Source organism: Haemaphysalis longicornis, unplaced genomic scaffold, assembly GCF_048455015.1.
Source record: "Haemaphysalis longicornis isolate Haplotype H1 unplaced genomic scaffold, Haemaphysalis longicornis Haplotype H1 scaffold_4, whole genome shotgun sequence".
Classification (NCBI taxonomy): domain Eukaryota; kingdom Metazoa; phylum Arthropoda; class Arachnida; order Ixodida; family Ixodidae; genus Haemaphysalis; species Haemaphysalis longicornis.
In genome coordinates this window covers 98,790,442-98,816,546 of record NW_027526361.1, presented here as the reverse complement: position 1 = coordinate 98,816,546, position 26,105 = coordinate 98,790,442, and the positions used below count along the sequence as shown (strand labels likewise).

Sequence of the window (26,105 nt, the reverse complement as noted above, 5' to 3'; positions counted from 1 at the left end):
GGGGGTGAGTGTCCCGACTAAATGTGGTCCTGTACGGCGGCTTCTCGAACATATACGAGAAGAGAGTCGAGGACCATCTTGCTGTGTTCTGTAGACCCTTCGGGATGGGTCCACTCCCGCAGTGTTTGTGGCCTGACTTGAGGAGGAATGAGTGCATGTGCGCGGTTTCTCTGGTCCTTCAAGGCAGGGCATCTCCATAGAAGATGGTCAAGGTCAGCGACTTGTGGGCTGTCAGGTGATTCGCAAAGTTTGCAGGTACCGTCGCCGGGGTGTAGACGAAAGCGTGCCATGATGTGCGGCGTTACGGCAGTGTTCGTCCGAATGCGTCGGAGTGTGACCGTTGCCCACCGGTTGTAGCCGCATGGGATAGGGTCATCCTCTTCGGGTAAACGAAGTCGAAGCGCTGCACGTCGCTCAGCACGTGCTTTGGCGATGGCTTCCTCGTAGTCATACCCTTCCTCTTCCGACTCGTCGGGCAGCAGCTCCAAAGATGGAGGTGTCGACGCTTGGAGAGCGGGCAAGACGTTCGTCGGTCGCGACGGAGGTTTCTGGCAATTATCGGGGTTGGATAGTCTTTTGACATATCATTTGCAGTGAAACAAGCATATGCTGGGCCAATTTTTGCCGGTAAAACACATATTTGAGATTAAAAATATATAATTTCTTTCCTTTCTGTTTCTCTTTTCAAAAGCATCGCATCCATAAGGGCAGCACAACCTTTGAGTTACATATTTACCTTGTATACAAAATAGATGGTAAAACAGCTACTGGAGCTCTTTGTTTTGATTCGCTAATTCTTAATTGTAATTTGGAACTCCACAAAGGCTACAATCGTGTGAACACAGTGAACAGAAAATCTACTGTGAATTAGCTCTAACGAAACCCTTTGGCTGTGAGCCAACTTCACACAATGCTGCAACATGCCATCTGCTTTTAGTTCATTCCGACGCCATTCCTCTTCTCTCTCCCTCCTCCCTAAAAAGGAAATAAAGAAGCCGAGCTAGCTTGCAGCACGTAGACTACCTTTTTTTAGGCTTCGTTAATTTCTCGGCCCTTTGTGTTGATCCTGTTTTTAAAGAATTTGTGACCTCAAGTATCCACGGACATGGCTGGATTCAGAAAAAGGCATAGATCTCTTGCAGTGCAAGGTTGTGCCTTGCTGGTAACTTTAGGCCTCTTTCACTTGACATTTCGGACTGCACTACTGAGCAGTGCTGTATTTTATTTGCCCGTAGAATTCCCATATCGAGAGCAGTTTTGAACTGCCACGAACAGGCAAATAAAAACTACCATTTTTTTTCGTTCCATCGTGTCAGAAAAGATGGTGCAGGAAGGGCTCTGCTTATGTTGTAGAAAAAAACATGGTCCCTGCACCAGTAAATCACGCGACTTCACACGATTCTGCTGGAAGCTGCTGCTCTTCCACGTGCTTTACCTTTGGAACAACAAATCAGAAGAGGAACTTAGTTTAGCTTTGTCTCTATAATAAAAGGGGTGGATAGTGTACATGCGAGAGAGAGGAGAGGGTGCTCAGAATATTAGCTTCGCCACTGACAGACGTGGCACTGATTTGCTAAAAAACACAAAAGAGAGCAGTGCAGTGAGTATCTAGCAAAAAAAAAAAAAAGTTTAGTCTGTTTGCACTGGACATCTTTAAAATTTTCAGAAATTGGTGGCCTTTTCGTGGCAGTTAAACCACGAGTATGTTTGTAGCGTGAAAAGGCATGTCAAATAGCACGCATAGTGATCTCTGCACACCATTTTCAGATTTACAGCCCTGGCTTGCTTACGAACACGTTAATACGTACATAAATATGGGGCGACATTTACACGACTTTAAAAGAATGGCTACAGCAGAACGTTGTGAAACTACAAGAGCTGCAATTGCTTTCTCATGTTTTAAGTCATCCCGCTAAGACTAGCTAAACATTGCCCAAAGTGCACACTTCACGAGGAAAAAAAAAAAAAAAAAGAAAACCAGGCCTATTGCACTTGCTTTTTGTTTTTCTCTTATTCCACTTACTCTCACACCTTCATAGCTCATCGCTGTTCTTCTCAATAAATATTTTAAAAATATATACTGCAAGGGATGAAACATCAGGGGTCATACAAAACCTAATATGACAGTTAATGCTATGGGATAAATATGATGAACACAATATTTTCAAATGTCAAGAGATTAACTACAGTATGCAGAAATAAAGCAACAGCAGTTCTAAAAGGTAACAATATATCCACTACGCTGCAGTAAACATTATTTCTTGCTCTGAAGTATGCAATAGCCCCATAAATTTAGCGCTTAGCTCTACTAGGTTGACAACCGCTTGAGCCAAGAAAAAAAAATTGTTATGTTTTGACACTATTTTATTTATAGACCTTCCGACTTCCTATGAAGTGATTTCAGCAGGTGATGACGAGATTTCTTGACCATTCTTCATCGTTTTTTCCCTGGAAAAGAGAAAACGCACATATTCTAGAGTTCTTGCTTCCAGTGCTTTTTGTAACACAGAGAAATCGCTCAAAACAAAATTACAGCACCATTTGCTCATAAAAACAAACAAGTAGTGCAAGTCAGTCACTTCAGCAATGAAATTTCGACAATAAGGCATGGATGACTCTTGGACATAGGGAGTTTTAGCAAATCGTTACCGTGTTTGCGTCCCCATTTGCCACGTTACCGGAGGCCGGGGTTTCCACTTACCGCTAAAAACGGTAATAGGTCACGTTTTGGCACACCATTTGTGGTTCAGGTATTCTTGCTGCCATGGTGCAGCTAGCGACATCTGATGAGTTAGTCTCAAAACAAATTACGCATAATTTTGTTGCTCCCAGCTATTTGCTTCACATTTCGGATTAAGCGTTCACAATAACATTATTTGTTTTGAGAATACTGTAGCCATCCCCTGTAGAGCTTCAAAAGAGAAAACATGATGCATGATGTTGGCGGCGCCACCCACTGAGCCAAGTTGGAATCATGGTAAACTAGACTTTACGCTCGTGCTAAATATTTCGGCCTGAAATGAGTTGTATATGTTGTAGTAATTACTCAATAGCTACCTTGCCCAGCACAATTCTGAAGGCATAAAAGCACTTTGCGACCACAGACACTTATCTGAACTATCTAAAGTATGGGTAGGGGCAGGCATTTTGGTCGCCCATCCCGGAAAAGCAGTCGTTTGTCGTACCCCTCAGCATCATTAAAGAGAAAAGCGTAACAAACAGCATCACTTAAGATTACTTTTATCGGCTGTACCAAGCACCGAGTGCCGTGCACACTGCATTTGCTGTAACCAAAACGCGAGGTCAGCTCAGGAAGCTCGCTGGCGATGGTAAAGGCCTGTGCAGGTCTCGCGCATGCGCACCTGACTCCTGCAAGCACGGTAGACGGTAATGTAAACACGGTAATGGTATACTAAAACTCCCTACTGTGTCGGCTTTTCTGCACAGATCTATTCTCCAAAACTTGTGCAGGCTGACCAATAACCATGACCGAACAAGGTCATCTTATTTATTTATTAATTTACAGGTACCCTCAGGGCCGAAGCATTATAAAGTGGAGTGGGTTTTAAGATTCACGAACAAGTACAGCTTACAGTGCATGTCAAGCATACATACAAAAAGGAGGAATTGCGCGAGAACACATCATAAAAAAGGTCACAAGTTCTGTGCACAAATGGTCGATAACTACAAGGAGAAGCCAACATTGCTTTTACGCGAAAGATCAAGCCAACACAACAGAAAATTAGTAATCATTCATAGTTATTGGAGAGGTTTTGATTACTAACTGATCGGATTAATAACTGGTCGGAAAGCATCATGGTTTACAATAGTCGCAGTTGCTGCCGGAAGGCTGTTCCAGTCGCATGATGTTCGTGGAATGAATGAACATGCGTACGAACGCATGTGACTCATAGGGATGGCAACTTTGTGGACATGAGCACAACGTGATGATACGTAGTTTGGTGAAGAAATTAGGTTGTTGCTTAATGTGGGATTATAAAATATTTTGTGGAATAAGCAAAGTCGTTTTACTTGGCGACGGGTAACTAAATCAGGTAGATTGAGGCTAGCTTTCATAGATGATATACTGGTGGTTCGATGAAAGTTGGAGAGAATAAAACGAGCAGAGTTATTCTGAATCACAATCAAAGAAGGTTCACGAGTAGTCATCACCAAACACAGCATAACGGGCATACGATATTCAGATATTTGTTCCGCCCTCACGCGGCTCTTAACTTCAGGGGTCAACTTGCATACATTTGTGGCTTGTCCGTATTCAAACATACTGGCTGGCACTTGACAAGGTACAATACGCGGCAAACGAAACAGAAACACGAAAATATGAACCAGTAGAAAAAAATTGAAAAATGCTGCTTGTTGAGGTCTAATAATGGCGCGCTATTGGTATATTCGGAAAGCCACATTTCCGGACTTTGTTTTTGTAACCAAGCCATGCGTCATTCTGACTTGTATGGAAAGCTATTTGCGTGTTCCGATTCATATTTTTGTGTTCGCGTTTCATTTGCCGCGTACTGTACAGTGCGCAACACCCTTGCCTATAACACTGAGTTTAACTTGAACTGGTTATCTCTCAAAACTGCGGACTCAAACTTGCCACAAAAAACGTTGAGGTCAAAATATATGGTCAATACTTCAGAATGACACAATAGTTTTCTTCAAATGTTTTTCGGCCGAGGCAAGATAAGGCTATAAAGACCAAACCTGTGTCATAGACAAGGGTGTTGCCCTCTGTACATCGTATTCAAAGGCAATGCATATGCTAGGGCTTGGCAATAACTCGTTGAACTGCAAGAAAGGACCCTTGGCTGGCGGGTTAGCCTCACACAGACTGGCCCAGCTACCCCCGTAATCTCACTCTGAGTGAACGTGATCACTTTATCAGCATCGTACCCCATGTCGTGGCCTGCTATCTTCATGTTCCCCCACAGGTACTCCAGGAACATAGCCTGCTGCCTGAGTCTGCTCAGCCGCTGAAAGTGGCGCTCTGCAAGGGAAAGCAAAAAGAAACGCTTCTTGCACATCTCCCAGCAAAGCATACATTTACCATTCACATGTAGCCACCCCGGAACGCATCACTGCATGCATTATGTACAGTGAATTCCTGATAAGTCCCCTCTTTTCTCGCCACTCTGACTAAACTGCTTGCAAACTATGGGATTCCTCTGATGGAATGCATGGGCATTTAAAAAAAAACGCTAGCACTGCAATAGTACCGTGATGCAGGGCATAACACTGAACATGCTTCCAGGAATGAAGCCAGTACTTGTATACACCACCTTCAGTACCAGGGGCCTGATTTTCTAACAATTCTCCCAGCATGTCCTTTCGGCCATGACATCACCCAGCAAGGAAAACAGAACTGTAATAGGCTGCGTCCGGAACCTCCCTAGCTTGGTTTGCACACAATGTCGACCAAATTCCAAAGTGATTAAAAAAAAAAAAAACTACAATTGTTTTTATTTTTATTAAGTGGAGACCTTCAAGGGGGAGGATGAGGAGGAAGGGGAAGAGGGGAAGGGGGGGGGGGGGGAAAAGTTGGACTGAACCTACAGCCCCGGCCACCAGCACTTGTAGAGAACATTATTAGCCATGACATACCCCTTTGACATGAGCACTCATGCTATTCTCACTCACTACTCCCAATGCATTGTTATGTTTTACTGACATGAAGCCTACCAACAACCATGGGCCATTGAAATTGCAAAAGGGAGTGCCAGTAAATGAGGCTCTAGAACACACCTTAATGCTTCTTCTTCTTTTTTTTTTTCACTGCACAGAGTTAGCTTGTTCGCAATAAAGACCGGGAACCTACTCGGGGAAAGGCTACAGAATACACATTAAACTGCCAAGCAAGAACTTGAAGCTATCCATCATGTGGTACCTTTGAATCCCTTCCACACAACCAGCAGAGCGAGACGTGCCGCTCGCAGTGAATTTCTTCCAGCCAGTGTCGGACACCAAGTTTTTTTTGCACGCTGCAAAGGCGTACCTTAGGAGCTGCAATCGCACGTGGCATTGTGAACTATTTAGCAAAGCCACATCTTTGTGCTTTTTTCTGAACAGAGCCCTGTATTTACAAAAAGTTGTTTGAAGTTTCGCCAGAGCATTACACAGTGAGGGATTTATGCTTGCTAAGTCGGCTCCCATTTTCACTTCATAACCCCCTCCTTGGCACACAACTAAGAGTGTCACAGGGCAGCACTCCCCACGTATTTGCGTTGGAACAGAGCACTGGAGGCTCCTGAACAGCTACGGGTGTAATTACTACAAAGCACACCTCACTCAAACACCCTGCAGAGCCTGAGCGCAATGCCAGGGGTAGAGGCAGAACTCCTGTTAGGCGGCCGCGGGGCATGTAACACCTAAAAACACCTAAAAAAAACAAAGCCGACCCCACAGCAGGGAAGGGGATGAGAACACACCTGTGTAGGGGATGAAAGCTTCGACAGCCGCCCGGCTTCCTGGCATCCCAAGCAGTTGCTTGGGGGAGTGTGACCTGAGCACGACGTTGAGCACGGCCTGTGCGGCGGCACTGTGCTTGCTGTTGGTGTTCCAGGTGGATGCAAACTTGAGCAGCAGGTCTGCACGGGCAGAAGGCGTGCGCCACTTAGGTCTTTAGAGACGCAAATTACCAGTCCTCTGTTTAACGCTTTCTTTTTCCAACTCACTCAATCGTCCAACTGCCAAAAATGTAGGCACTGTACCATTTCCTATCGTGGGTGAGCATGTGCCAACACTAAGGCAGTATCACCAAAGTTTGGGCGAGTGAATGCATTTCAGAATGTTCGCACCAGTGCTACAAGGTTCAATAAAAGAGGGCAGCTTACACAGACCGCTCAATAGGAACCACTGGACAAAGCACTGCGTTGAACTCAAAATTATTGACCACAATTCTAGACTTCAGGCTAGTTGGTGCATTTTGCAATGTTCCCTCCAGTGCTACAAGGTATAATGAAACAGGACAGTTACGCGGACCGCGAAACAGGAACCATAGGAACAGCACTTCATCCGACAGTTTCTTTTAGGGGTGAAGCCCCTCAGGGGCTGGGGCTATTGGCGTCTCATGTCGTCGTCGTAAGCGTAGTCTCATGTAGTCACGGTACTAAAGCACCGAAGAACTTGTTTACACCTCACGCTAGAACATAACACGTACTAAAAAAACACCAGGACACTCGTTTACGCCTCGCGCTGGAGCGCTTCGTAACGCGTACTAAAAAAATACCGTGACACTCGTTTATGCCTCGGGCGAGAGAGCTTCGTGCTTCAAAGACAAAGACAAGAGACTTTTACAGCAAAGCTGTATACCTCTACCCCCCAAAAGTTTCATTTCCGTTGGCAAAAATGCCAAGGCGCCAAGAATACACTTACATGCTGCATGCTTCGGCCCTCCCCAGGTTTCACGTTAGTGGAGATGGCCTGGTTTATTTCTCATGGTCCGTGTAAATATTCTGTTTTATTTCACCCTGTAGTTTTATTTCACCCTGTAGCACTGGCACAAACATTCGGACTAGGGGGTGCCACTTATTCCTAACGTTGGTCCACACTCGGTAGCTACACACATGTTGCCAAACCCTGCCTGCTCAAAGACTGCAACCAAAGTGCTTTACCAGAGCTGTACAAGTTTCCAAACTCTGCACAACAAATCGCACTTCAGCCTTTGGTGTCACACTAACGGCTCACCAATTTGATCCTCCCTGAGTGGTGACAAGGCTTTCGTCATCTTGTCCTCATTGTCGTCCTCGAGAAGTATCTCTGGAAAGGCAGAAGGGTGAGGAGACAAGTGTCATAGCAAGGCAAAACGGGCACTGTTTGGATTTCTTGGCTGTCAGTTTCCTAGGGTAGCCAATCAGCCCCGCATCTAAATCCCAGCTAGGAACACCGCTGCGCAAGAAGGCCCATCATGGTAAACTCATCCCACACAGAAAGACCGTTTACCTCACAAAGACTTTTACTGCCCTAGGAGACCATTTTGTATAAAAATTGTCAACGCCAATTTTCTCCTCTACAGTTGGAGATCTCTTGTGTGCAAAGGTATCTAATTTCCAACTGAAGCTGGATCTCACTGTTCAAACATCAACAACTGCCACAACAGGAAGTCTCAAAAGTCATCAACTAACAGGTGCCCCATCCAACTGGAGTGACAGAGGTTTTTTACGAACCAGAAGTTGTCTTCGAGCAAGCTGTGTAATCGAAATTTCGTAAAATGCCCACTTTTGTCTGCGCCAATAACTTATTGTTTATTAAATATCAATAGCTACTACTTCAGTGATCCACTTCATGTTTCTTATCGTCAATTGATACACTCGGCACAACCAGGGGTGAGACAGCCCAAAGAGATTTGGGAGCAGTTTTCGGAGCAGCAAAATTTGGATTTTGGAGCAGAAGAAGCTTGATTTGGAGCAGGTAGGGACATTTAATACATTGTCTTGTGAGCTTAAAAAATCACAATTTCAGCAATTTGAAGGGTCAAGTACACATTCCAATCAGTTTTGAATACACGTACACTGAAACAGCCTTACGCGAAAGAATTTTTAAAGAGTATCACAAAGTTCTAATTGCACTACCTTTTTCCTAACTGGTGAGATTGTGTTGTGGCTGTACGCAACACTGACAACAAAACTGCCGTTAACATTATCAAATTTGAGGGCTCTGCAATTGTGGCGTGTTTTTTTACTGTTTCAATGCTAAAATTATTATTTTTGTAATCTCAGGCTGCGTTGTACGAACGAGTGTAGTCACGGCAACAGTTGAGCAACTTCGAGCTAACGGTCGCGTGCTTACCCGTTGCAGTCCGTGGGGCGCACGTCCACCCGGTGATCATTTGAGTAGCGTTACTGTTTAGCCACCTAGTTTTGGGCATTAAATTTCACTTCGCATACATCAAGTGTTATTAGTCGCGTGCTACGGCAACCATGCAGTCCTGCAGCTATTGGGCGCTGCCTGGAGAGGTCGCGGCGCCGCAGCGTAAAATAAACCAGGGAAGATATCGGCGATGCACAGTGAGCACGTGAAGTAGCCAGTAGCAGGCAGATCAGGCGGCGGCCATGTTTGTAGCCACAGCGATGCCTAATCGGGAAGGCCGTTTCAGCGAACCCGGACAGAAAGCCAATTGTGTTTTAGAAGGTATCGTTTGCTTCATTTCTTCAGTCTTTCTATTTTTGCCATTTCTGTGTTTGCAATTGACCGCCAATAAAAGCGGTCACTGGGATGCGGGAGGCTTTCGTCCCCACCGGAACTGACATGAGCATCAAAATCCGTGCCTTTCAGGCTCCTTTGGAGCAGTTTGGCGCAATTTTCGCAATTTTCATGGTTTCGGAGCAGCTTGGCGCAGAAAAATGGAATTGCATCAAAAAGGCGCAATATGCGCAGCTGTCTCACCCCTGCACAACTGGGTGACCTTGGCAAAATGGCTGAATTTGTTGCAAGCCTGTTGGTTTTACTGAAGTTACCAGTCTCGTTCCCAGAAGTATGCAGTTTTAGGGACGAAGTACCTTAAGGGCGTGGGCTGTCGGCATCTCCTGTTGACATCTCACGTTGTCATCTCATGTTGTCATCTCATGTCGTCATGGTAAATCAAGTGGCCAAATGATACTCAAAAAAAAAAAAAACAAGTGTATAATGGATAAAACCAGTTCAAAATAAACTAACATGATATAAGCTAATTTAGGATACAGGAATAATCAGGATTTAATTGCATTATTAACAAAAATTTGTTAAATTTTGTGTCGAAATTGGTTTTGCAACGCAGGTTTTCTCCTGTAAAGCATACTGCTTAGTGTGCTGCAGCGTGTAACACGAAGACAACTTACGGCCAGTCTGTATCTCATTTAATTGCTTAAATCCGGTTCAATGCAAGAGAGGGCGCCACCGCCTCAGCAAGCGCGCAATTGCTCCTCCCACCCGCACTTCTCCAGCGCCAAATCAGCACGCGCCATGTGGCGAGAGAGAGAATTACAATCTTTGAATGCACTTATACACTGCATGCTTCACCCCTCCTTAGGTTTCATGTAAATGGAGATGGCCCAAGATTATCTCTCTTTTTTTTTTTTTTTGTATAAGGCAGTTACGTACCTTTGATGATGTTGAGTGCTCTAAATGGATGCTCCAGTCGGAGTGCAAGCTGCAAGGCCTTTGTCCACTGCTTTTCCTTGAGCAAGTTGCTCAGCTGCTGCTCTCTGTAGAAGGAATGAAGATAAAAGGAAACGTGGCTGACATTTACTGGACCTTCTTAAACAGAATGAGCGCTCATTTTAACATAAACCAGAACACCAGAAACTGAAATTCCAAGCCCCCGAGTTGGTTTCGTGTCTCCACACTTGCTCACTTTACTTTAATGCTGCGCTGCAGCTCCTTAAGTGTGCATTGATCCTCATGCTTCCTTTCTGTAATATATCCTATGCTTCCATAATTTTTGATTAGGCGCAAAGACATGCCACAATAATATTTGCCTTTAGTGCGCTCAGCAATAATAATTGAAGTGGATGCCAACCATAGAAATTTAATAAATTCAAAGGACATTTCCACCCCGGCATGGAAGCCTTGTTCCATTTTAACTGTTATCAAATCTGTTCCCAACTACATAGGCTTCTATTCAACTCCTGACTTCAATGCGCTGCAAGCTGATAGGGACAAGTAGCTCACGAAGATTAGCCCTGCATGTCCCTTTTCTCAAGAAGTAAAACACGACCACGACTGCACGACTGCAAACCGACATGCTTTCCACTTACTGGAGAATCAGGGCTTCCTCCTTGGCCAAAGCTTCTTGCCTCTCTTCTGAGGTGCAGTCCTGCAAAAGCACGTGGGATCCTGGTAATGAAAGGCTGCACACCTTAAGGCCTTGCCAAGATGCTACCAGATACACAATCACAAACCTGCTGTTGGATGTTGAGAAACAAACTCCTCAATCATCTGAGCATTCTAAATAGTTTCTGTGGTACTAAGTTATAGTCTTGAGTTCTATAATAGACCTTTTCCACTCCAAGAACACCGCTAGCAGCACCAATCTGAAAATCCCTATTAGTGGCTCATTCAACCACGACTGCGGCGATGTACTCGCCCTAAACTGCTAATTGCACGGCGTGCCCGTAGTGATCGCTCAGAAACTTGCAGACTTGCAGAAACTTGCACACTACAATTCGCTTTCTTAACGTCATGCACAAAGGCCGCTCTTTGGGTGGGCTGTTGATGAAGTTTAGCACATTTCCCAATGCCAATTATTGGCCGTGCAATGACATAGTTCCTTGGCAGTGGCCACCGAATGCTAACCAGCACCTGCTTGAAGTTCATCCCAGCATGCCCAAGGCATCCATCAGAAGCGGCAATTACGACAAGAGCGAGCCACCAAAAGTAATGGCGTCACCTGCAAGCACACGCACAGATAAAGGTTGTGGAAAAGGTCCATTACCTACGCTTTCTGCTCATTTTCTTTTTAGAACACCACTTTGAAATCACTCTTTCCGAACACACCTAACTAAGCAAACACATGCGCATCGCCCGAAACCATGAAGCAAGAGTATGTACAGGAGGAGTGACCAGACAATGTCACAAGGAATATTAATACAGACAATGACGCTTGGGCGGCAACGGCAGAGCAGTTGATGGTGGCAACTGAGGGACGAGATCCAGAACTCAGTGGCTGTTGTTTTGAGCAAGTGGCCATTTTGTATAAGCAACAGCAACTTATGTAATGTCTGCCGTGTGCGATGATGCCCAGGGACAAAGTAGTTGCAAGCGATGCAGTCAAAAAGTTCAAGTCAGGGTTTTAGGCACCGAAGCCAAGCCGCATCTGGGCTAGGAGTCAACGCCCTTGAGATCCCAGATATGCACTGAAATCTCGCACACTCGTGACTTGGTCTTTTGCCGCTACTACAAATAAAAGCGGTCACTGTGGCAACCGCAACAGGTGTGAGTGACACGCGAGGCTTGGGCGCCCTCACCTTCCACACCAAGATGGTGGAGTCGGCCGCGCCTGTGACCAGCAGGGACTCGTCCGAGTTGACGACCAGTGCCCAGGCCTTGTCCTCGTGTTCATCCAGGGTCTGGACGCACTCGTTGGCATTCACGTTCCACAGCTTCAGGTTGCCATCCGCACCACTGGAATGCCAATCCAACAAGTTCAGCCAATTTCTAGATTTTACGAGTCAAAGCAACATCGTGACTAAGGATGCACATGCTCTGTGTACAGATTTCCCCAATAAATTTCAATGGCATGAAAGTGCCCTGGTGTTTATCAGCCTCTGTACGCGAAAGATATTCCTCTTTGACTTTCACCAAAGTGCCTCCGCTACAACAAGGTGCCTAAGTAGCAAAGTCACACTAAGTATCTTTAGCTGCACCTACAACGTGGTGTGTATACAGACAAAAGTCATATTCGCCGCGAGCTCGACATGTAGGTGGCGACAGCGTCGCGCTGCTAGTGTGGATGCTCCGCTGAGCGGCCCGTAAGAATGCACACTGTGGGCGCGCTTCGTGCCTTTTTCCCGCCGTATGTGCGCACGAAAGGTGCAAACAAGAGTGGTATGCTGTAGTTCGGTTCCTCAACGTTCAATGTATAGCATGGAAGCGGCAGTCAGTTTTCATTACTACGTCAAAAAAGCGACGACTCATCGGGAATATCAGAATGGCCGTAATTGTGGCAATAAACTTGTACGCTGTGGTTCGTAGCAAGCTCGATCTTTCCAGACTATGGCTATGAGCCTTCAATCGAAACAAATCAGGAAGAAACAAATAATAATAAATAAATAGAAACAAATCAGGAAGCCTCGATCTCTGAAATTCAGTTTACAACAGCAATCTCAATCGCTTTCACTGGTAGCATGACGCATTCTTGCATTTGTGGGATGCCCTGGAATGGTAACACTACTTGACTGCCCCGAAATTCTTTCTAAGAGCTTGCGATATATTTTGTGTGTTCAAAAGGTAACATGAAATTACTGAATTTTGATCAGCGCAGATATGTAAATGTAACCGCTCTAACGGGTCTTTTCAATGAAATTTTAGCGACTCTGAAGGAAGGTTTGATGAATAACGGTTTCATATCACTTATTTAAGGCTTTCGTCGCAAGTGAACTTGCGAATTGAATTGTCAACGCACGCAGTACAATCAACATCTCATGTTTAGCTAGGTTTTCGCAAAGTGACAAGCAGGTTTACAGTGTGCAAACCAAGCTTTTGGGACCTCACAGTGAGCACAAATTTTCTGTTACGGCTGCTCTGTTGACCATTTGCGTTCCTTTTAAAATCTAACAGGTGCCTGCAACAGCGAGATGTGTTTGCACTCTTGCGTATAAGGTCGCTTACGAACCCTAAAGATGGCAATAAATGAAGTTGCGCTGTTGCAGATGTAGTAAAACATTTCCTTTTTATTTCTCGTTGCGAATCAGCGCAACGGGTTCCCGGTAACTACCTTGTTTTGTAAAGTGAATATCGCCTTTGTCTTGGCATTTAATTCTTGAGGATTGGTTAAAAAATGAAATTCTGTGCATTTCGTTTTTTTTTTTTTTCGGGAAGGAAGGGGGGGGGGGGGTCCTAACTACACTAGGCGTCGTGTTCTGTAGCGGTGAAAAAGCAGTACGTATTCTCAAAACTGATTAACCCCGCTTTGGTCGGGGATTGTCCAGGAATTGTGGCTCGACTTTTTCAAAGTTGTATTGAAAGCAAGCATCGTGGGAAAAAAAAAAAAAAAAAAAACAGCGAGTCACGGCACACACTCCTCTTTCTTTAAACTTAGGTCCACCTTAAGAGGTTAAGACGTGACCATATTAGGCATTTGGTTATGCCGAGTGTCACGTTTCTGGACAAGGTGATTCATGTCGGATTTGACAATGATATATATGAAAATGACACACGAAATGCCACATGACAGACGCAAACTCACAACTGCTCAATTTTACCGAAAAATCCCCCCTAAATACTCTTGCGCATCCATAGAAACGTAATTTAAATAATACGTAAAATTAGCAACTCGATACAGTTGAATAAATGTTTATTCCTCCTCCTCAGTATAAACAACGACTGTCCAAAAATGGTATTTATTTTAGAAAAGGTACGGGAAGGACACGATCACACAGGCGCTTGCGGGTGTAAAATACGTGTCCGGTAATGTATGGGCGGTAGCGCACGGGTCGTGGGCAGTGTAAATGTTTTTGTAGCTTTCTTCTTTCTATAAGGACACAGCGCAATTTTACAAGGGTGCGGAATTTGCACGCGTATGCACAGGTCTTGTCGCTTCTTACCCGTTTCGCGTACTAAACTTTTATCCTTTAAATAATCTCCACGCCACCTTCAAAAAGCACCCTTCGACGTTCCCGAAACGGCAGACGACTGCAGTCAACAATAAGAAAGGCGCAATGTGTGGAAGCAATGTTTATAACACGTTTCACACTCAAGCGGTGACCAGGGCGGAGATGTTTCGTGGAATTAAATCAGCGCATTAACCCGCAACGGCCGCTGATTATTGCGTTTCTAGATGAAATGCGCAAGCAGAGGTAACTATGTCATTGCTTACTGCCAAACGAGCACACATATTGGTTGTTTTGTCAGGTGCAGCACGCGTCTTGCGCCGCACGCAACGTGAAAAAGCAGACGACGCAAGAGCGCCATCCACACTAGGAGCGGTTCGTCCCGCCGCCGCCAGGGGCCGACTGTGTTCGCGCTCGGGGCGAATAGAGGCTAGGGGACGAAGGCTTGAATTCAAGGGGGGACGTGGCTTTCAAAATCAACTTTTTTATTTCTTTGTGGATTTTGATGAAAATTGGCACAGCAACTGGAAATGCTTCAGTGATAACACCATAAAAATTTCAAACTAATATTTTGAAAACTTTTTTATGTATTAAATTTTCTTTCTGTTCCGCTTGTACCGAGCTTGAGCGGCTTATAAAACATGATAGAAAACTTGTTTGAAGTGCTTTGCATTCCCAAATGAATGGACGAGGTCGTGACAGTTTTAGAATTTTTTTTTTTACAACACAATGTTTTTTAGTTTTCCTTTTTTTAGAGGTTAATGCAATAGGCATGTTGACTGTGAACGATTATTTGAATAAAAAAATCACAAAAAACAAATCTGGAAAACCAAGAGTGTCACGACCTGAACTGTTCATCAAGAAATGTAATGCAAGAAACGGAATCAAAATAGACCCAGCGGTTACAAAGAAATCCCTGGTACAAGCGACACAGGTGGCAAAAAAAACTGTTTTGAGAAAACGGCTTCCGAAGTTGCAACATAGGTTTCACTTATCAAAAGTCGTCACGGTTGTAGCCTTTCATGTCCTTTTGAACATGGGGCTTCTGGAATGCCTTGCCTTGAAATTGGAGTGCTTTTTACAGCCTTTCTCTTTCCAGAAAACATCATTTTCAGCTCCTCTGTGAAGAGTACATACCCCACTTTGCAGACCAAACGAAGGGGGAGATGGGTTTCAATGGGCTTTCAATGCAAAGTAGGTTAGCTGGTTGGCTGTATTACACTGAACAGCCTCCTTTTGCAGTGTTGTCACCATGGCAACAAGTTAAGCATTTTTTTTACTTAAATTTGAACATTTCTGGCTTTTTTTTTTGTTTTATCATCTTGCCTGGTACAGCAACTTAGTACTCATACGTGCAGGTGTTCATTGCCAAAAGTTTGCATACCACAAGGATGAAAATGAGCTACTTTGAAGCTTCGTAGAGTATTCTGCGTAACTCCCAACTTCAATGCAAGAGCATATTTTTTTACTACTTTTGACATTCAAGGCATCCAATATTTCTCGCAGCAAAGCCAGTATGCCCTAAGCAATGGTATCAATAATTTCACTAAAAAATCACTGTTAAATGCTGCGACAATAACGTACATTTTTAATGCAGAGAACATATTTTTATTCCTATATTACTAACTCAAACCTGTTTGCTGAAAATTACAAGTGCACGGGAAACGTTGCGCAAGAAAGGCGATATGGCTCGCGCGCATTGCAGCGCACGCTTACCGCGACATATCGAACTTTGATTATACCTGATATGGCTGGTCAGGTCGCTTTTAGGATTAAATCTAACGTCGCAGGCATTAATTACAACTACTGGCGTTCAATCGTAACCGGTTGCCCAGTCATGTGATGCTCCAATGCGCGTCGGCTTATGCCGTGCACGCCGCAGCGTTTGACGCGTCGACCGTTTCTTTCTCAAGGCTAGCGAGCCCACAGTCAAAACACAACAATAACTAAGCGTGTAAACATCGCAAACCCGACTAAAAGTTCACTTCACGAACCGCTATCGCAAGCGCGCACACCGCGTCACCCTCCGGGGTCTGGCGACGGTAGAGTCACGCGCACCACGAAGCGTTCGATGACCTCCTCCTTTCGAGCCACACAACTTCCCGTAATCTGGCTCGTTATCTCCGGCATTCCCACCGCGATAACGTCCATGTTGAATACCATAGATTGAACAGAAACTCGGCCGAGCGAAGCGGCAAAAATGAACTCGAACCGCTCGCTACGCAGCTTAGGCGGCCGCCATCTTGCGTTGCGCCCGTGACATCCAATCAGGAGGGTCGTTGTTCTGCGCCCCGACCGGAGGACCAATAGCGCTTCAGCATCTATTTCTAGCTTCGTTTGTGTGTCGTTTCTTTTCTGCCGTTTGTGCATTTGTGAATGAACGAAGATAAAAGAGACGAGCGGAACCGGAAAGACGATCGCTCGGCCGATCTAACCATATCAAAATGGCCGCGCCCGGTGGCACCGTTGCGGAGATAGAGCGCTCCGAAAATTGCCGTTTTTTTCGCCCTTTTGCGCTGATAGTTTGTCACCGCGCCTGACAAAAGTATTTTTTTATGCCACTTTGCGACGCTTTTCAGCCTAAAAACTTTGCAGACGCATAGAATAGGAAACATAGAAGCCGAATATGTGGGTTTCAAAAAAACGATGTTTTGGTCATTTTTCCGAAGTTGAAAGCCGCGTCCCCCCTTAACAGCCCAAGAGATTTACAAGGCTGCTCTCTGAGACAACACATTCCCATAGCAAGAGCTTAAGAAGGGCTTGGTTTTTCAGAAAACTTGCATTCAGCCATTCCTAACCATTTCATCAGGCCCATTGTCAATGTTTGCGCACACCCATGCACACATCCATGCAACTACGCAGACCAGATCAATTACGAAATGTGTGTAAGCATCACATCAGCAAGGCCGTGCCTTTGCTTATGGCCTCTAAAAACACGTAACACTTCCCCAGACCGCTGCTTCCTACCTTGAAAGAAGCTGCATTCCATGAGTAAGAAAGACGACCTTCAGCACCGAACACTCATGACCTTCGAACGTCTGAAAATTCAGAAGAGAAAGAAAGAGATAAGAACAAACTCGGCCATTCACTGCAGCTCGATCTGCACAGCATGTAATGATTTCTACGCAGTATTTCGGCTACATTCACCAACTGTATACAGAAACACACAAAGCCCCAAAAGAATTCGCGACTAAAGCTAATTTACCTTTCCTGCCACAAAATCCACTGGGTGTGGACAACCCACTGTCAACATTCAAATACTCATTTCAAAGCTTTCTGCACACTTTTAAGAACGTCCTGCCCTGAGTAATGCAGTCTGAGACATGAGTTTTGGAATGTAAATTCGCTTCTCCATGTTGGTAACGACTTTTGAATTGGCCAGCAATTAGACTACATGTTATTCAGAATCATGCCAACCTACACAAACACTACACGTGTTCAGCGACACCCAAAATCTTGGAATTTGTTCCTGTCCACGGTTAATATTTTGATGTTTCAAAGAGGCCGTCACTGACTTTAGTTTGGACAGCAGTCAGCAAATTGAGCCCAGGAGGTCACTGGCAGTTCATTGGCGAGTTTCGCTAAATCCTCCCCATGTTTCACGTTTCAGCAGCCAGGTCACACATTCTATTCCCACTGACTACGCTATGCACCTTATTTATGGAGGGCTTATATATGGGCTGTTCCTAACCATTCTGTCCACGAACAAGACACAGCACTGGTTCTTCCAAGGCACAGCCTTTATAAACGCTCGATGCGAGCTTTTGTAGCTTGAGAGCATTTTGAGCTTGGACTTAAGTTTTTTAGAGCTGTTTGCTACTGAATAAATAAAAATCTTGTGAACTTCAGTTTCTTTCTTCTTTTTTTCCTGGTAGCATTTTCCCCTGATGAAAAGCATATCCTCAGAAGTTCTACTACATTTCGTTAAAAGTAATTATGTGCTTTTCAAACAAATTTTGAATCACAAACCCAAGATTACCCTTCCATAATTTACCATCTTTACCAAGCATGTTTATCTAGCTTCAACTTCTTGTGTTATATAACATAACAGAAACTACAGAACAAAAGGCAATCACAACCTGCAGAAAGAAGTATTTTTCGTTGTGAGTACACGATTCTGTCAAGGTCAGTTTTATAATTTCTTGCTTATACGTTCGAGATTCTTGCATTCGGCGTATTCTTACATGATCAGCCTAAATAAGCACTCAGTTTTTGTCCACGATGCTGAAAGTTAAGTTATGCAACACGTCATGCCATTTCTTCATGCCAAAGGTTTTAAAGTTTACACATTGGGACAATTTAAGGGCCGAGTTCTATATTTTTGGTATCGATTTCTGGCAGAACTTGGCGAATTATTTTCATAGTTATTTCTTTGCCAGAAATTATGCATACGACTTAGTTCATATTCTTGTAAAGTAACGCCTTGAGTGAAGAGCACATGATCTCGAAATTTATTGCTATGATATAGAACTGTATTGTTATTAGCATGGTGTCCCCCCACCACTAATGCTTGAACAATTACTTAGTTTCGGTGTTTACCATCGTTTAGACAGAAAAACCAAAGTCCCATATTCGAGCGAAATTAGATGCTAAGCTATGGAGTTTGATGTGCCCATACCTTGACACAGGAGAAGTCCGAAAGTGACCACAACTTGATTGTGGTGTCTGCAGAGGAGGTTGCCACCACCTGGGAAGACAAGAGGATGAATTCCCACACCTCAGTGAGGTTATAGGCTTAACAAGCTTTACGTCAAGTAGTCTTTGTTGAAACTGTATTTAACCGGGAATGTGCCTTATCCTTCTGAAACTTGTTCTTTTGAGTAGTACATAAAATGGTGGTTGCCTTCTTCTCAAGCTTTTTCTGAGAAGAAAAAGGAAAGCAGGAAAGAAGAAATAAAGATCGAGACATGCAGGCCCACCAGCCACATAAAAATGAGACAAACCATAGGATATAGGGAGTGCAAGTTGAGCATGCAGTACCGCATAAGTCAGAATATCGGTCGAGATTTTTAACCAAAAAATTTGCCAAAAGTCACCTTTCAACCTATATACCAGTCATAGGCATAATCTTAGTTGTCATCTGCAACCAGCCAGACCGTTGGGCACCCCAAACCGCAAGGGCACCATCACCACTGATATCATTCGGTTACGCTGCCATTGTTTTTGTTTTTTTTGTGTGCGTGTTGCTTCTCCTGCTGTCAGCGAGTGTGTGCGTGCTATTTTCTTCTTGCTCATGGTAAGTTTAGGCACTTAGTGCCAGTTCACCACAGCATTTAAAAGACATGTGATATAGTATGCCCAAGCCAACGGCAACATGTCTGACTAGCGCCAGTTTGGTGTCACCGAAAGGAGTGCATGCCACTGGTGTAAGCTGCAGCTCCTGGAATGCAACGTTGTGAAGACATTGTTTCATAGGCGCAGCACTCTGCACCTGGAACTGAAGGACAAGGTGGAAACTTTTGTTCGCAAACACTGTGAGACATCTCTGTGAATGAATGGCTGCAGACAACCCCAAGACACCTGCTGGCCGCCTATACAGATCGGTTCTCAGGACGGCCTGCACGTGGGTGTCCTACGCTTGATGCTCACTTTGTGATGTCATGGTCTTGTTAGTGTTTAAGAAGTGCTCCATACGAAACTCCCTGAACGACTTGCTACGAGGGAGACAGCCAGGCAGAAGCACTCGTCCAATACGATTTCAGACAGGCACAACAAGAGCTTATAGCCTCAATAAAGTGATAATGTGTATGTAATTTTTTTTCCTGATTTCTTGGCCACAAGATATAGGGGTCGATCAATATTCCAGTTTGACCTATATTCCGACTTTTGCGGCCGAAGTGAATTGAGAAAATTACAATTTTTTGGGAAATGAGCCATATTTGCTATTCTTCTCATTTGCTAAGTGAATTAACTGTATCATGTTTACTCACATATCCAAACCTGGTGTTGCTACACCAATGAAACGGCAAAGTTGGAAACTAGTCCCGCAATTTCACATTTAGTGCACTAACTATAGGCATGCTGAGACACGAATATGTGAAGGGTAAAAAACAAAAATGACTACCAGACTGACATTTCCCTCTTAGTATGCGCACAGCAATGGATGTACTGAAATCCCTGGAAACATGAGAAAACGGCCCATGCAACAACAGCTGGAGTGTGACATGGACACTAGTTCATCAACCGTGCCACGATCAATCCAGCTACTTCAGCACTGGCAGATGCCTAATGGCTTTGAAGTTGCAGGCCTGTCTGGCAAACAGGTCTATTAATTAAGTTGGCCTGCCTTTCAAACAGCTAAACTGGGACCTTAATGGCACGGGATACTCACCGCACTCCAAAGAAACAATTCTTTAGAAACAGACTGTTCTTTACTCACTGTCGTTACTTGCGACTCCAGAAGGTACTGTATAAGTTGGAATATAGGTTGAGATTTCTTACCAAAAAATTTGCCGAAAAGTCACCCCTCAACCTATACAGCGGTCATTGGCATAATATCATTTGTCATGTAGCAACCAGGCATCCCATAGAGCCCATCCAAACCGCAAAGGCACCATCGCCACCAATGTCAATCAGACGCCCTGCCATCTTTTTTTCCTGTTGCTTTTCTCACTATTAATGAGCGTGTGCGTGATACTTTTTTCTCACTCCAGATACGTTCAGGCACTTGGTGCCAGTTAACCGCAGCATTTAAAAGAAACATCATATAGCACGCTGAAGCCAATGGCAACGCGCTCGACTACGGCCAGTTCAGTGTTGCCAAAAAGTGTTCAAGCAACTGGCGTAAGCTGAAGGGGCAGCTCTCAGTGCGCAATGCTGGGAAGACCTCGTTTTGTTGGCGCCTTGCTGCGCAACTGGAACTGAAGAACAAGGTGACAACTTTTCTCCGCGAGCATTATGCGACGTCTCTGCGAAATGAATGGGTGGCTACAATCCCAAGATGCCTTGCTGCCTTCTAAGACCGGATCTCGCGACATTCGACGCATGGGTGTCCCATGCTCGGCGCGTGCTCTGTGGTGACATAGTCTTGTGATTGTTTCAGAAGTGCTCCAAAAGCGATTCCCTGGACTGCGCTGAGGACGAATTGGCGAGTGGGAGGCAGCTAGACAGAACCAGCTGTTCGACAAGACACCAGACCGCTCTAATGAGTGACCTCAGAAAAAACAAAACAAGCTTCAATAAAATGATGTTGTGATGTCCCCATTTTTCGCCCGCAAGGTAAGGCGGCCAACCTATAATCCGGCTCGACCTATATTCCGACTTATATAGTATTTGATGGCCACAGACATAGACACACATATCTACTGAACGCCACCAACAAGCTATCTATCTGTCAGAGCACAAAGTCCTCTTCACTTGTAGCTGCTCAACCGTGTAAAAAAACACCCGGACTTTGCCTTCAAACTTTCCAGTGGTTTGTTGTGCAAGGCAGTGGCAGCATGCTGTTTCGTGCACAGCACCGCTTTTATGCACGAGCGAGACGCACTTCTGCCAAAGGCACGAACCAAGGTTCTGGGGCAGCACTATATCACACTACATTTTGCATAAAAATAAAATCTGTGCAGAACTGCAGCAACATGTTGAGGTAATCCCAGCCCGGCAACAGCTGCCTTGCACTGGTTGACAGCCTATCCAAACTTTTTCGATGCTTTGGGAAGGCCAATTATCAAGCACACATAACCAATATTGGGCCCCGACATGCTGGGACCCAGCATGGCAGTATGTTCCCGGCAATTCTATTGAATTTCAATCAAGCACTCTGTTCCCACTTCGGGAACACTGTTCCAGCAATGCGAACAGTGTTAAGTTAGCACACACATAAGCACTAACCTCACTATTCATGGCTGCTGATGTCACTAATAATAACAATAATAAAAAAATACAACGAGACCCTTTTGAAGTGCCCACCTGGTCGACGGGAGAGAAGGTGACACACCAGAGACCTCTCCGGTGTCCTCGGAACGTGCCTAGAAGGCCCAGGTCAGTTGCGCTCCACAGCTGTGGGGTGAGGGAATGAGAAGAAGAAACTGGTGGTCATCTTTGGAGACGTCAATGAAGTTCTTACGGGGACTCACTGAAGCAAAACCCGGAACTGGTTGATATGATATCCATGGATTACCCAGTGAATACAGGCAATGAATATTTCACAGATCTCTTAACTAGAAAACAACACGGAAAATGGTATCACCAATGCTGCCGTTCCTTTTCTGCACTGCTGTTCCAGATGCCACACATTATGAGAGATACCCGCCGCAGTGGCTCAGAGGCTAAGGTGTTGTGCTGCTGAGCACGAGGACGCGGGTTCGATTCCTGGCCGCGGCGACCGCTTTTCTGATGGAGGCGAAAAGCAAAAACGCCCGCGTGTACGAGATTTCGGCGCACGTTAAGATCCCCAGGTGGCCAAAATTAATCCGGAGCCCTCTATTATGGCGCGCCTAACCGCCTGCGTTGCGTCGGCCCATTAAACCCTATAATCAATCACATTACAAGGGATTTTGCAGAGGTTTGAAAGGAAAACTCAAAATGAAATTTCCAAACTAAGATACCTATGCAAATAGCTTCCTGTGCATTCCAAAAGATATTTTACAGTTTTATGATGAATAAGTGTATAATAAGTGTTTGTGGCTTTGACAAACTTTAAACAGCAGGTAAGAGCGAAAAATTCAGGGAAGCTTGCAGTCACACGCTAGACTTAAATGGCAAAGCTGCTGTACGTGGGCATTGCCGGGCATAGTTAGGTTTCAGTTTCATTGTTTATTTGCATAGCTGCGGAGCTAGTAATCATCCTCATATGGATCGCAAGAGGTCATCATCCTTTTCGCGGCGAGTGGTGGATGCAAAGTCATTCTCAGCATTGTAGACTTCCACCAGCTCGACTAGTGAAGCTTGCACTAAGTCGCACAAAGCTTGAACCATAGCGAAGCTGCAGGATTTCTTCATACGTGAGCACCGAAGGACACATCACCACGCATTTGCACAAGTTTGAAATTCTCTATTTACATGTTCTGTCGTCGCTTTGCACTGTGCTAGTAGTAGTCATCGATATCGCCGTGTTCCTCATGCAAAGCATCACATGAGTGGTAGCGCTTGACGACAGTGCTGGAGTTCCCCCCTCCCAAAGTGCTAACGCCACTGCGCGAATTGGGGACTTGGCGGTCGCCGCGAGGCACACGCTCACGAGCACTCGGCATTTTCTCGCTCCTTGTGGTTTTTGCCAGTTCTTTTTATTTATTTTTTTTTTTTTTTCCGAAGCTAGTGCGCGTGTTAGGAATGCTTGGCGGTCGCTGTGCGGCATTTTCTTGGTATTTTTTCCTGCAACACCAAACTTACGACTTATACAACAGCTCTGCTGTTAAAAAATTTGTGCATGAAAGTTTCAAATAACTCGAAGCAATCCGGGCTGTGTGACTGGATTACACTGAGCAATGGAAATAAGATGCCCCAAGAAGAAGACAAAGTGAAGCGAGGGAGGGGGGGGGGGGACCAAAAAGAAAGAGACAAGAAGAAATTGCAGAAGCTTTTTCCACACTTATGATACTAACCCATGATTTAAAGGGGCCCTGAAGACGAAATACAACTTTATTTAATTTGTAATAACTAGCTTCTGGCAACTCACTCAGCTGCCTTCCAGCCACGAACGACGTTTCTTTAAAAGTGATAAAATGCAAGAAATGTGGAAAAACTTCCAAATTTCATGTTACAGTGGCATAATATGCGCACGAGTGACGCAAATATGGGCCAGCATTAAACGGTCAAACAGTCATTATCAACCACTTAACAACACGTCAGCATTCAAGTAATACGATCAGACAGAACTAGAGGCCCCACTACAACTGCCCACTCATGTTTCTCGGCAGTGGCTTAAGTCCACCACTGCCATTTGCACAAACAAGATTCTGTGACATCAGCTGAAATTGGCAGAAGGTGGCTTGTGAATCACCACTGCTTCATTCGTTTCCTTTAATACCTTGGTTATTTGTGCGAAGTCTGCGATAAAACTGGCATCATTGTTACGGGGGGAAAGCAGTCCTTGAAACGAACCAAACTTGCATTTTATGTTCATGGCCCCTTAAAAAAGTGGGACCCTGAATTAGAAAGCTGGAAGAGAGATCATGCATGTGTGCTATTCCACACAGCTAATGATGGTTGACACTAGCTTTGCTGCCTGTGCCAGGAACGCCCTTCTCAGTTGTGCAATCACTGTCGACTCGTCTGGAGCCCCACCTTGGCAGTCTTGTCCTGGGAGGCAGATGCAATGAGCTGGTCGTTGGGCGAGACGGCCACACTGTTGATGTCCTTCTCGTGGGCGGCCACGGTGAGCTGGGAGGTCATGGCGGCACCCGCGCAGGGGTCGACCACAGCCACCAACCGCGGCCGCTCGGGCACAGGCCACAGCTTCAGGGTGGTGTCCTGGGAACCCGTCACCAGGAACGATGCCGACAGGCTGCGTGCGGCACCGTGAGGGTCACAACCATAGGCAGGCTGAGGTGACAAAAGCAGCGCTCTTCAAAATACACCAGTTGCAAAACCCCGCTTCAGAATCCGGGCGGCACAAGCCCCCCCTGAGGGGCAAAAGCAGCAACCAGGGGCAGGGTTGCCAGGTCTGGCACTTTGTCGCCAAACTGGCGACTTTTAGAAACTCGTGGCGACCAAAATTCCATTGTGGCAACTTGGCTACTTTCTGGCTCCTTTGAGCATCGGTGATTTTATATATTTATGGGCCATTCCAACGCTCCACTTTCCACAAAAAGTGCCTTATATGACTTTTCTGTGCACTTCAGTCATCAAAACAAGCTGAACAAATGGAAGAGAGCAAACTTTTAGGCAGGTGACGGCGGCCTGCTGGCAGTCTACATGAATCAGTCATTCAAACACACCATCGTACAGCGCTATGTACAGGCCCAAATAGGAATTTGTCTCGCTCTTTTTAATGTCCGGCACCTGATGTCGTAAGAATGGCGTCAACGCCCTCAAGCAACGCCATCGGTTTAAAGTGTAATGTTTCAGTAGTTAAAAAGAGAGCTTGAGATTTCATGCAGAGGGGTGGGAATAGGGTGTGACAATGTATAATAGGCACGAAAATGTAAAGAGGCAGCAAAAGTGGTAAAACGTAGTGAGCAGCAAATGCCCGTTTTAGGTCCTTCGTATGTTTTGAATGCTTTACTTGAACGTGCACATTTTAGTTTTTTGTAGATAGTAGTCAACCACTGTCGCTTTCTCACACCACCGCAAACGAATAAAAGTTGATATACGCTTTTCTACTTCTCATAATTTTGTAGTTTTTACCCAAAGGTAATCAAAAAGTACTTACTAACATTGCCATCCTGAAAATGGCATCATTTCTGGCTTTTTTTTTTTTTTCCAGACATTCACTGTAAGGTGGCGACTTTTTCAGATACTTTCACAGCAATTTTTCGGCAACTTTTTCTTCTGAGAACTTGGCAGCCCTGCCCAGGGGACAAAAGCTGCACTTTGCTAAACATATACTTAATAGCACAACCTAATAAAAAAAATGGCACCATCTCCACTCCGTGGATGATGGCGAGGGTGCGAAGTACGGGGACTCGAAATGACATCCAAGTTGCGCCCCGAGTGACAATCGATTTGCGCCCCGACCGTCATTCGATTTGAGCCTTGAGTTGCACCTTGATTATTTCCTATATGAAACTGCAACGCATGGCTCAAATCGAATTTCTCTTGACTTTCGCCTGATGGTGGTGTGCGCACGGATGGATGCGGATGGATATTGGGAGGCCCTAAGCTACTCTGCACCGTTACAGGCGAGGGAATAAGCCGTTTGACTCTCGGGCACTATCTCACGGTCGTAGCCCAATGGGTAAGACG

General features: G+C 45.1%; 1 protein-coding gene across 1 annotated transcript in view; it reads right to left on the bottom strand.

The window, feature by feature from the left end:
* Positions 1 to 2,343: 2,343 nt before the first annotated feature.
* Positions 2,344 to 26,105, bottom strand: part of LOC144179145 (transducin beta-like protein 3) — a 51,558-nt gene continuing 27,796 nt past the window's right edge. Inside the window, exons 12-22 of the mRNA XM_077707383.1 lie at positions 24,486 to 24,705; positions 22,170 to 22,259; positions 18,880 to 18,948; positions 17,229 to 17,299; positions 11,958 to 12,114; positions 10,749 to 10,807; positions 10,093 to 10,196; positions 7,702 to 7,773; positions 6,444 to 6,602; positions 4,912 to 5,005; positions 2,344 to 2,448 (exon numbers count right to left, since the gene is read on the bottom strand). Coding sequence (XP_077563509.1) covers positions 2,388 to 2,448; positions 4,912 to 5,005; positions 6,444 to 6,602; positions 7,702 to 7,773; positions 10,093 to 10,196; positions 10,749 to 10,807; positions 11,958 to 12,114; positions 17,229 to 17,299; positions 18,880 to 18,948; positions 22,170 to 22,259; positions 24,486 to 24,705 — 1,156 coding nt within the window. The 3' untranslated portion in view covers positions 2,344 to 2,387. The remainder of the gene's footprint in view (positions 2,449 to 4,911; positions 5,006 to 6,443; positions 6,603 to 7,701; positions 7,774 to 10,092; positions 10,197 to 10,748; positions 10,808 to 11,957; positions 12,115 to 17,228; positions 17,300 to 18,879; positions 18,949 to 22,169; positions 22,260 to 24,485; positions 24,706 to 26,105) is intronic.